Source organism: Odontomachus brunneus, unplaced genomic scaffold (genome assembly GCF_010583005.1).
Source record: "Odontomachus brunneus isolate Ranch 3 - 2012 unplaced genomic scaffold, Obru_v1 Obru_scaffold_129, whole genome shotgun sequence".
Lineage (NCBI taxonomy): Eukaryota > Metazoa > Arthropoda > Insecta > Hymenoptera > Formicidae > Odontomachus > Odontomachus brunneus.
In genome coordinates, this window is record NW_022639579.1 from 786,221 (window position 1) to 798,262 (window position 12,042).

The 12,042-nt window shown below is 42.0% G+C and overlaps 1 protein-coding gene across 5 annotated transcripts in view; it reads right to left on the reverse strand.

Moving 5' to 3' along the window:
- Window positions 1-12,042, reverse strand: part of LOC116849953 (spondin-1) — a 34,353-nt gene that overhangs the window by 16,979 nt on the left and 5,332 nt on the right. For all 5 annotated transcript variants that reach the window (XM_032827661.1, XM_032827658.1, XM_032827659.1 and 2 more), the window contains exon 2: window positions 6,007-6,208. In XM_032827661.1, coding sequence (XP_032683552.1) covers window positions 6,007-6,205 — 199 coding nt within the window. In that variant the 5' untranslated portion in view covers window positions 6,206-6,208. The remainder of the gene's footprint in view (window positions 1-6,006; window positions 6,209-12,042) is intronic.

A 12,042-nucleotide genomic window follows, 5' to 3' on the forward strand; every position in this document is an offset into this window, starting at 1 on the left:
GAGAGAGAGAGAGAGAGAGAGAGAGAGAGAGAGAGAGAGAGAGAGAGAGAGAGAGAGAGAGAAAGGAGGGAAGGGAGAGTTTGACTTTTCATTCGCAACAAAGAGGATTACAACAAAGCCGAACAATAGAGTTCATCTATCCGTGCGCAGTATTACCTTTCTCGCTTTGCAACGAAGCGACGTGGATGAATTATTAATTAATCTAGAATAATGAACGGGTGCGTGTAGGTACGAACTCTACAGTATACGTGCATAAGATCGCGTCGCTCTATCTCCCCCTCTCTCTCTCTTTTTATTCCCTCGCTAGATTCCGCGTAGTTGAAATTCCTCGGATAATCGCGAAGAGTGAAACAACGATGTTAGATAGTTTCCAGGATCGCGTTTGGCGATGAGAGTTCGACGGTGGATGCCGACCTCTCGTCGACGAAGGGTGCCGTCGCCGGGAGACGACGGGGCGAATTCGCGGATCCGGCTCGCGATGAGCGTGAGTCGCGATGTTGTGGCGACGCGGCGCTAACTTCCACCTTTTTCCAGCCCGCAATTTCACCAGAGCCTGAGTAAGTCTGCAGAAATTTAGCGGTACACACCGACGCTAGTCAGAAGTCCCCTTACTGCAAGCACGTGTGCGCGGCATGCGGTGCCTGCGGCCGCGATCTATTAAGCTTTTGACATTACGGTAATTACAACGCATAAACACGGCAGGAAAATTGACTTAATCGGAGCGAACGCTAATCGACGAGTTGGCGCGCTGCAATATTAGTCATCGACCGCGCGGCTAACTAGTCCCAATTAACGAGCGACCGTTGCTCGCCAGGGTGAGGTGTGTAGACTCGCGGTTTCAGCACGGGAAAGAATGAAAATTTAGCCGATCGTGTTTGAAGTTAATTAATACGGTCGCAGCCGGTCTTTAGAGTCGGTTGCGCCGACAACTTCCATTAACTCGTAAATGCGCGCTTCAAGTTTACTTTTCTCGGGTTATAAACGACGGTCAGCGTGATCGATTGGCGAATCGCGACGATCTCATCGATCTCGGCGCGTTTTACTGTCGATTGACGCTATCGCACAACCCGTATATTGCTGATTCCGGATTATATTCAGGAATTTACGTGTACTACTTGTTTGCAGGTTATTTGTTATATCGTTTAAAGAAATCGACAATCAGGTAGCATAGTAATGATCTGAAAGATTTGAGTCTCACTCGAGTATACAAGATATCTGCAAAATGAAAAATATTTATTCGGCAGGTAGCAATAATATATTTATACTTGCACTAATATAAAATATTTTTTCAAATATAAAAAATACACACATTTTCTTCAAACCTTAGCTTTTCATGAAAGCAAGTTCTATTTAAATAAAAGAATTTAAATTTAAGTTAATATATTTTCCGAATAGTTCTGTTTTTTGGATATTTTTTACTTTCAATATACTACCTAATAAATACCGCATATTCGCAATTAACTCGGTAACTGTTGTTATCAAGGTTTATATAGAAAGACTTTTCCTACAGACCACCTCATTTTCTATTTTTTTTTTTTTTTGTAATTGTGTAAAACAAACTTAGTTTGATAATGTGGACATAACAAATATTCTTTCAAATAAATATATATTGTTTTCTTTCTTTCAAGTGAATATATATTTTCTTCAAACCTTAGTTTTTCATGAGAGCAATGTTTTATTTTATTTAAATAAAATAATTTAGGTTTAAATCAATATGATATTAATACTCACCAAATAAATATTTTTTATTTTTTAAACATTTTTTTCTCTTAATGTATTATGCTACTTGAGAGATATCGTGTTTTATGATACCAGACTTTTATAATATATAAAATGTTTAATATATAAAATCACGGGGTTTATTTGGAAAATTTTCCCCACAGTCCATCTCATACTTTTTCTACGTAATTGAGTGAAACATTCTTAGTTTGATAATGTGGACATAAAAAAATTGTTTTGCTATCACACATATGTGATGTTGTGTGCTAATTATTCCTGATTGTCGCGAAAGAAAACAGACGTGTTAACGTTACGATCAACGTAGGCTGAATTCGAGATCGCACAAAGCCGTAATTAAGTCGGATTAATTGCGATTAGCGTCAACCTAATTTCGCGACGATCAACTCCCGGAGGCGTCTTAATCGGTTGTAATCCCAACTATCAATTCCTGCTCCTCACCACACCTGCGTCGTGTAACAAAGAGAAGGACACCTCCTCTGCAGACATCTCGCGCGGAACAAAGAAGGCAAGTCTATTCACAGCTAACATCTGCGTCTATTCACGGTTAATATATATGTTGATTAGCCGCCCTTGCTATCTCTCACCACATTGTTTCGCGACCTCCCGTCGCGGCGATAATTTCCCCGAGCTCTCCGACGGCCTCTTCTTCTCCGGGGTTTAACCCCGCCGAGAGAGCCGACCGTGCCGTGTCTCCTCCAGGGTGCGATTTAATAGAATTTTATCGGGCCGGCCACCGCGGCCATTGAGTCCGTTCGCGTTAAACTCGAGGCGCGATGCCTCGCACCTGGCGTCCCGCCAGCATTACGTAAGGCATTAATTCAACGGGCCCGCGAGATTTGCATGCGTTAGTGGGCGCCCCTCGGAGGTGTCGCACGAGGGAGTTAAGTTTCGCGAGAAGAAGCGAGGCAGAGAGAGAGAGAGAGAGAGAGAGAGAGAGAGAGAGAGAGAGAAAGAGAGAGAGAGAGAGAGAGGAGAGGAGAGTGGACTTTATTGCGTCGGATAGCCGACCGGACAAATAGAGACGTTTCCGTAGGAGACACCGGAATTTATATCAGCGCATGGAGCCGGTTTATGGTCGCTCGCGAAACACTCGACCGTGCGAAAATTCGTCGTGTCTAAACGCTCGCCGTTACGAAAAATACACTGATGTTGGCTCATTCTTTTCTCTCTTTAAGAGGAGCGAATTATCAGAAGTAAGACGAATTAAAGCAACAAGAGACTCCGATGAGAAGTTCAAATTATAAGAAATTTAACCAAAAAGGATCGAGCCAGGACACTGATGTCCCATTAGGATTTTTGGGAAAGCATATTTGTCCCAGTGTGGTAGTAAGTAGAGTGATAACTGATGTGTTCTGAATGCCGAAAAAAGCTGCTTATTTAATTGAATAAGGTTATTATTAATGGTGCGGAAAACATGTCCTAAGACACAAAGAACATGTCCCGTTGGTAGCGAAAGGGTTAATTGATCCTTTCAGCGAGATTTCACTGTGATTGCAGTGCCATTCTTATAATCGAACCACCATTTAGTAAGTACAGCATTTTAGTGAAGAATACACTAATTGTACTTCAAAGAGCAGAGGTTCTTACTAGTTCAAAAAGTGTGTAACATCTTTTCGCTGCACGTCTACATCTCACAAGCTCATGACACATTTACGCGCGCGCATATACTTAGGCAAATCAGAGTGTTTGCAAGAAAGTCTCCCGTGGCGCAGGTGACGATGGCGGGCCTTTACGGGAAAACGCGCCAAGCGAATTGCGCACCACGAGGAGCGCTCGAAGAAGCTCGCGAGCCGTTTCTGTCTACGCGACATAAATTCGACCGTAAAATTTTGATCAGGCGGTTTTATTTCGCAAGCTTCCTCGCCGAGGGTGCGCAAGAAGGGATAGTGTCGGGCTTGCAGTACACCTAAGCCCGTTGTGTCGAGGAGCGACTTGGGACTACGGTCATCGATCGAGGTAACGATACCGTGTCGCGCCGAGTTAATGACACTCGATATAAAGGACACGAAAAAGCTGCAAGACGATGGCTATGCAGTCGAGCTTGAAAAATGTGCAAGAGACAAAGTAAGCAAAGAAAACGCGAATTTATGCGATGGCTATGTATATGTACTTGAAATGGACATTATATTATACACTGAGTGACGCGGTATTTAGGTATCGAATGTAAATAACAAGCGCCAGATTTCATTGTTACATCACTAAGTGCAATTACAATATAATAATAATAATATATTATTGGTCGGTTATCAGCATAGAAAACAGAGAAAAGAAAAACAAATATATAGTAAATGTACAAATATTGGCGACCAAATGGTAGGGCAATAATTTTGCAGTTGATTTTATGTATTCGTGCATTGAAAATCAAAAGCTTTTATACGAGCGAACACACACATAAATATGCGATATGCAAGATTGATTAAATAAATTTCAGTAGAGAATTGTAAATGAAAGAGAGAGAGAGAAAGAGAGGGGAAGAAGTGTTGCAAATTCGTAAAAATACAATTGTACAAATACGAATAAATCGATGAATTAATCGGAAAAATTGTAACAAATTTCAATAGGGCAGAATGCAATATATATAGGGAACTCGACGTAAAACGGATTTGCAAATGAAAATGTTTCTAACCCGGGCTCTATAAGAGAATTACATCTCGCTAGCCGGGCAAGAAAGTTGTAGAAGTTTGCATCTGCATTCTGCAGGGGTAGGTGGAATCGCCGCGCGAATTCATCCAAGAGATCTACCGGTGAGCGAACGGGCGACTGCGGTGACTGCGAGCTCACCCTGGGCGAGAGCCTTCAGCAGAGAAGAAGGACGATTATCAAGCTGCGTAAAGCCATCACAAAGCTAATCGGTCAAAGTTCACCGCGCCGCTTGGCCGGGTGGCGCAGCATTTATCTCGACTTTCGCGACGAAATGACCTTTTCGACCCGCAAGCCGTGCTTCCCGAATCTCCGCCCGGGCTTTCAATCGAAAGCGCGGTTTCCGCTTCGGCTGCGGAAGGCCGCGAGGCTCGCAGAAAAGCGGCCGTTCGCCGCGTCTGAAGACTCCACCAACGCTCTGCTTCGGTAATTGTCGCAATTACCGCCGAAGGCGCGGGCAAATCAGCGTCGAATTTCAGAGGTGTCTGCGCGAGACCGTTCAAATGTCGACGTAATTGACATGTTACCGATGACACATCTAGCGTGCGCGTTTCACTTCCTCGACCGTGCGTCATCGTCGCGACGACCGGTCAATTAGTCGCGTCAATTAGTCGCGCGCAATTCGATCATTTAAATTAATCGGTCTTTTTAATCCTTTCACTGCCTTATCCTATCCTTACTACTGTTTTTTAAAGGTGTAATTCTTTTACTTTCATTTTATTAAATATATATAATGTAGTTTTAGCAAAAAAATAAATAAAAATTGTGTACTTGGCGTCGAAAAGAATAAGGCTGTTCAGTTAAAGTTATTATTAATGGTGGAAAACATTTGTCTTGTTGGTAGCGAAAGAATGAATTTACTTTTTGTTTTGTAAACGTCGCGATCCATTTCCTGTGCACGATGCGAATTCTTTTACCACTGAAGTAAATCAACACAATGACGGAAACATTTCGTTGACTCTGAATAAATGCTGTTTAATATTTAACGTTTGATTAGACTGTATAATAATTATTTAAATATTTATATTACTGTATATATTACTTAAGTATAATAATTACTTAAATATTTAACTGTATAATAATTACTTAAATATTTACTGATACCTTATGTTGGCTTTTATCAATTTGTTTTTTATTCTTTTTTGATAGTTTTCAGTAATTTCGGAGTCCGAATCATGCGGGAAACAATTCGGCACCTTTGTATCTCGTTACGTCGCGAATGTCGGTCAAATTTTTAACACGGGGGAAGAACACACTACGAGCACTGGATCGTCGATACAAAAATAACAACGGCAATTAATTGATCGCTCGGATAATTCGTTTCCATCGAATGCAGCGAAGCGAAATTACATTGAAAATCGAACTGGGCGATAGATCCAATACGAAGCCTGGAAAGCACACATTTTCGGAGACAAATCGGAGACAATTCGGGTCGGGTAAAAAACCTCGCTTGTAATTTATCCAGATTACCTGGATCCCGGCGCGACGAGCACGTAAGGATTTAACGTCAATCTCCGAGTACGAATCGCGACGGAGGCTTCAATCTTACGCAAACCACGGAAAATCAAGTTTGTTGACGCGATACGCAGCGCCGGAGTATATACCCTTCCGCGATTGTGTACTTACCGCTGTACCGTGTGTTGGGCATGTACGCATAAACGAGCTCGGTCCTGTTGTACAACGTCATGAAAAAGTTATATCTGCCTTCGGCATTGGAGCGTGGCGTGGTGACGCCGTCTATGAGCCGGCTGCATTTTGTCGAATTCGCACTCGTTACCGCCGCGAGCAGCAACAAGGCACCATGTACGATCTTGGCGCTACGCATGACCTACAAACAAAAAAAACGGTATAACAATATACAAAATTGGCTCTATGGGTGAAACCCATTCATCAAATACACAATTTATTGCAACACTAGACACAGCCTGTCTGAACCTAAGCCACACCTGTCCCACACCTCGTGTACATGCACAGGCTAGGTCAAACTGAACAAAAAAGTCTTCTACCATTTCACAATTACCACGTAAATTTTTCAACTATTAATTAACAAATATTAGTGCATTATCGCGCGTGTTCATTCGCCAATCTTCTTTAATCGATAACTCAAAATCCACGCTGCACGCAAAAAAGTGACTTAGTAATATCAGCTAAACTGTGGTAGCTGATTCAAACTTAGTTAAAAGGCGAATCGTTTAGCTGTCACTGCTAAGAATTGGCTATGACAGCTAAAATGCATTCATTATGAAATACAAATATATTAGGAGATGTTAAAAATGCACATTATTTCAAGTAGCAATGGCAGTTATTCCTAAATTTCTTATCGTATGCATATATTAAAGAAGTTTGCCACACAGCTGCAATCATTCAGCTACAGTCATTTGTTTTTAGCAGCTAATATTTCTCGCTGTAACGCCTAAGTTTAAACAGCGAATAAATTTAGCTTCGGTAGTATCGACATTAGCTGTCTCTATTTCAGTGACACATCTTATCTGCCACAGCTATTTTTTAGCTCTGGAAGCTAGTTTTTTTTTGCGTGTGTTGTTTGCGCAATGATATAGAACTTTTTTGTTCAATTTAACTTAATCCACAAGCACGCAATGGCAGGTGTCGTTATCACAGCTCATCTGCCTACATCGCGTATGGTTATCCACCAATCTTCTTTAAGACACCTTGTATGTAACTTAATGAATTGAGGTGCGATATAACAGAGTCAATCACCGATGATCGTCACGGCATTCAACTATATTAAATACTTATTCCTTGCGTCTCTCGTCACTTGACATACACGTGCCACTCTGTTATTCACGATATCGCGAAATTAGATTTGTCATATTCCTCTGAAACGTCTCATGTCTCGCGCCCGTCCGTCGAGTCCGTCGAATATCGAGCAGTTCGCGGCTCCATCGCTGTGCTCTTTACAATCGTCGTGATTGCGCCATTCGTGTATTGAATATCGCCGAGTTTGGATTACAACGACGTGCAAGTCGATTACAACGTAAAAGAAAGTCGACGGCTCGGAGCGACTGAGGATAGATGAAATTAAAATGGAAATCAGTTTCGCGGTTGGCAGGAGAGTGTGCGACGAGAGAGGCGATTTTCCCGAACCTTCTCGCGCGTTCAAAGGCCCGCCGCATCCTCCACGTCCTCCGTTTATTTCCCTATTATGCGTTTTAATTAACATTTAAACGAAACGAATAATCCTACCGGGTCACTTCGATGCATTTCAACATTCCGTCGTATATGACTCGCGATCGCGGGCCTGTCAAGATGATTGCAGGCACGCGACGGGCCCCGATTTCTCGAACAGCCATTCCTGGTTCAGCGGGCTAAAGTATCAAGACAAACATCTACTGCAATTCCTATCAAGCGCAAAATTAGCTTTCTAGATCTGGCACTCGACGAAAATGAAGCACTCGAATTTTGCGCGTTCGAAGAATGAACCGTCTGTCCGAGAAAGATGAGCTTTCCAACGACGCCGACGACAACGATCAGCGACTACGAGGGCTCGCGAGGCGAGCGATGAATGCACGTGAGCACCGCGGACTAGAACGATGCCAACACGTGAGACAATTGGCCGCGGTAGCCACGTGCTCGGTGCAACAACGCGCTGCTTAAAATGCGCGCATCGCCGGCTGAGTCATCATTCGCCGATCTTGGCAGGATCGTGGTGAAATGGGGGTACGTAAGGTTGTTCGCACTTTCCCCGGTTCATTGAACGACCGTGTATCCGGGACGTACCGCGTGATGACGAAAATGACACCTAGCTTCGAAGAAGCGAATGGCTTCAGAGAAGTAAATGAAATAGCTTAAACCCTCTCGGTCTATTCTCTAACATGATATTGAAGGACTAATTAATCTTCTTAAAAAATAAGGACTAATTAATCTTCTTAAAAAATAAGTAAACTCTCACGTTATTCCGTGAAGGATCTTTAAGAAAGAACAAGATATCGATCCCTACAAAGTAGCTGGAATTGCTCGGAAAAGAAGCTCAAAAACTAAAATTGAACCCGACACAGATTTAACTTATAATAAATTGAGAACTGTATCATTCGGTCCGAGTGATACAGCCCGGAATATCGATTTTTAATTAGTAATTATTCTAATTATATATTCAAGACGAAATGTATGACATACTATGTAACTATTTGTTAAATACTATGTAATAATATAGCTATATTATATTAATATATAAAATTCCATTAAATAATCAGAACATTGATAATGAAAACGAAATGTTTTAATGACAAATAGTGGCGATTAATTTAACTATTTAATATTTCTACAGATTATGTATCCACGTGCATACGAGTAGTTTCAGGTATCATAAAATCTCAGTGATGGTAAAGAGACTAAAGCAACGCGCTGTGTTATTGCAAGATGACGCTCTTTCTGTGGCGCGTGACCCTCACGAATTCGCCATCGTGTCGCGAGCCGAACGTGTGTGAGAGAGATGACGAGCACGACGCGCTCGTGCGGCACGTCGATCCATGAGCATCACTGGCCTCTAATAAGCTGGTTAACCATAAATCCCAAGTGCCTAAATATATTGGTCCAAGCTGGTGTATATAGGGCATGGCATTTCATTCTGCTTGGCGCTGTGCCATGTTCGTTGTACCCTCGGAGCGCGCGGTACACTAACAGGAACTCAAACAATATCTATCAAGAGACTCGACCGCGACCAACGTTTTCCTTTGTACGACGCTTTTATATCGTCGAAATTAAATTATTACACGGCCCCGATTTGTTTGTAAGAAATTCGGTCTGGCTTGTATAGACCTGTAAACCCCTGAGATTTACACAAGAGAAAGAGATGGAAAGAATAGAGTATTAAACCCTAAGATTGAACCCCTTGGAGTTTACAGAAAAACAGAATATAATATGGTCGCAAGAAATAGCGCACGCAGAAAAAAGAAACAATAAAAATATATAGAAAAATTAATAACATACTAAGTGGGCACATTACCGACAATAATAAAAAAATAGAAGTCCTGTCCTGAAGAATTAGTGTCCTGAGCAAAAATAACTAATACAGTTTTGACGAAGATACATTAGATCCTGCAAAAGGACTTGAGAAAAAAGAGAGAAATCGCAAACAGAGAGAAAGAGAGAATAGGACATGGACATAGTATATATGGATTCCGAATGTCCTATATGTTCTGTCGTCTAATAGAGTAAAGCCAACATCTAGAAAGAGAGCGAGAATAGAGAGACTATGGTTTTCTTCCTAATTTGTCACTTCTTTATTGCGCGTGCATCCATTTCTCGTTTCCATAATATTATAGAGCGCAACAACATCCCGACTAGACTAGCAAGTAAAAGTTTTACTTAAATCTTATTGCACACTTTGTCTGTGCAGAAAGAGACAGAGAATAGAGGGGCTGTACATATTGGCTTCTCTTTTCTGACTGTATGCGGAGTCTATGTACATTATATCTATGGTTTCTTTCTACATGTTGGCTCCACTTTTCTGGATGTATGCCGGGTCCATGTATACTACGTCTATGGAATATCGGAATGTCCAGGTAAAAGACAACAAAACAGTAACACAGCTGCGATATTTCGACGTTCTTTCCTAAGATTATTAAATATTACATCTATTTATCTCGCATGTCGCATTTCGTTAATCTGCGCGCACATAGCAATACATATCATATATTTGGTGAAATTTTACAACGTCAACGAAAAGCGCCAGTTGGACGAGAAATAATATATTTATCAAGATCTCCATTTATTTATCCGTACCGCTGGGGCTGCAGGATGTTTAATTAAGCTTTTGCAAAATTAATACCCGTATAATGCCCAACGAATTAATTTAATGATTAAAAAATTATTGCGCCCCGTTATCTCCCCTCTCTCTCAATTCGCCAGGCGTTTTCAATTATGTCGCTTAATTAAACTCTATGAAGTTATAGACTGTTAATGGCCCTCTTTCTCTTTATATATGTATATTATAAACAAAGGCTGCGAGTGTAAACATGCAATTAAAGTCGAACGCGTTACGCGCGGCGCAAGTGTATCCTGAAATGAATAAACTATTTAGAGTATCAATGTGAATGATGTTGTTATTTTACAGCAGTAAATGTAGAAATAGTCGACCCGCGGGACAACAAATAGCAATTGCGATGCGTTTTATATTTCATCGTTCGGCAATTTCGAGATTTTCGATAGGTAGACAGATGCGCCGTGCCTGCAAACTCAAAAGCTCGAAATAATGATCCGATGTTTTTGACATTTTATCTTTGATAACTATTTTATTTAGATATTTAAGATATTTTATTGTGAAAAAGTGCCTCCTCTCTCGTGTCTCTCTCTCTCTCTCTCTCTCTCTCTCTCTCTCTCTCTCGCCTTCTCATTATTTCATACGCTCCGTTTGCGCATGTGATTCATGCAGGTCTATCGAAATTTTATAAAGCACCATCGCGGTGCCCGGTCTCGCAGTCGGGATCAAAAGCGATCGCTGAGTTATCGAGGTAAATGAGGTTGCCGGATGAATAAACGACGGACGGGCGGACGGCGTGGAGTTAAGGGGTAAGAGGGACGACGGAGCAGGAGGGTGGCGAGATTCGTAGGGGGACTCGCATCGAGGAAAGTGCAACTCCGAACGACGGATTGCCGGCGATGCCAATATGTCGGTTTGGAACTTTGGAAGAAAAACGAGGAGTGCACAGTGAATGGCGAGGACCTCTTGGCGATATTACGAGGATCGAAGCCGTCCCCGCGACGGAGGGAGCGAAAGCGGCTGCTATGCATTCATGCTCTCGTCAAATAGACGATTTAATCCTTAACGGCGTGCCGTAATCCGTAATTTCCGCCGCCGATACCGCGTTCACTGTATTTCCCTCCGTTTCCCTGTTCTCTCTGTTTGGTCTTGCTATTCTTCCCCATCTTCCTCTCTCCTCTCTCTCTCTCTCTCTCTCACTTTTATTTCCGCGAATGTTTGCATCTCGCGTAAGATCGCGCCGGCTCCGGAGATTTTACATTCCCGTAGAATGCGTGCTCTCCGCTTCACTGAATGCTTTCCGAAGGAAATTGCGTCCCGGTGAATGTTGCGGCGCGACAGGACATTTTTCCCCGTCCAATGTATACTCTCACCCTCACACAAAGGCGTGTAAGTTTCAGAGACGCGGCTTAAAAAATTCTCCACGGAGCACAGATTTGTGTATTATACACGAAAAAGTTATCCCGATGAAAAATTGATAACGGGCCACGAATGACGTCGTCACGTATCTCGCGGGAATACACGGCGGGATGCGATCTTTTACTTTCTCGTCGATCTCTCTCGAATTCACATGCGTTATCGCGACAACTGATTCGATGAAATCTCACATATATTATATCGCGTAACATCTTAAAAGAAAAATTAACGCCGATGCAAGTTGCAAAAACATTTTCCTCAACGCTTATATCGACGAGAATCGCTGCTCGTTTTTTCGCACGAAGAACGAAAGCTGCTCTCCGAATAACGATAAAAGCTGACGCTTTTCTGCCAATTTGCATCAACAGCATCGAGAGAGAGAGAGAAAGGGAGAAAGAGAGAAAGAGAGAGAGAGAGAGAGAGAGAGAAAGGGAGAAAGAGAGAGAGAGCGAGGGAGGGAGAAAGAGAAAGAGGTCTGTATATATACATATATATATATATATATATATATATATATATATATATAT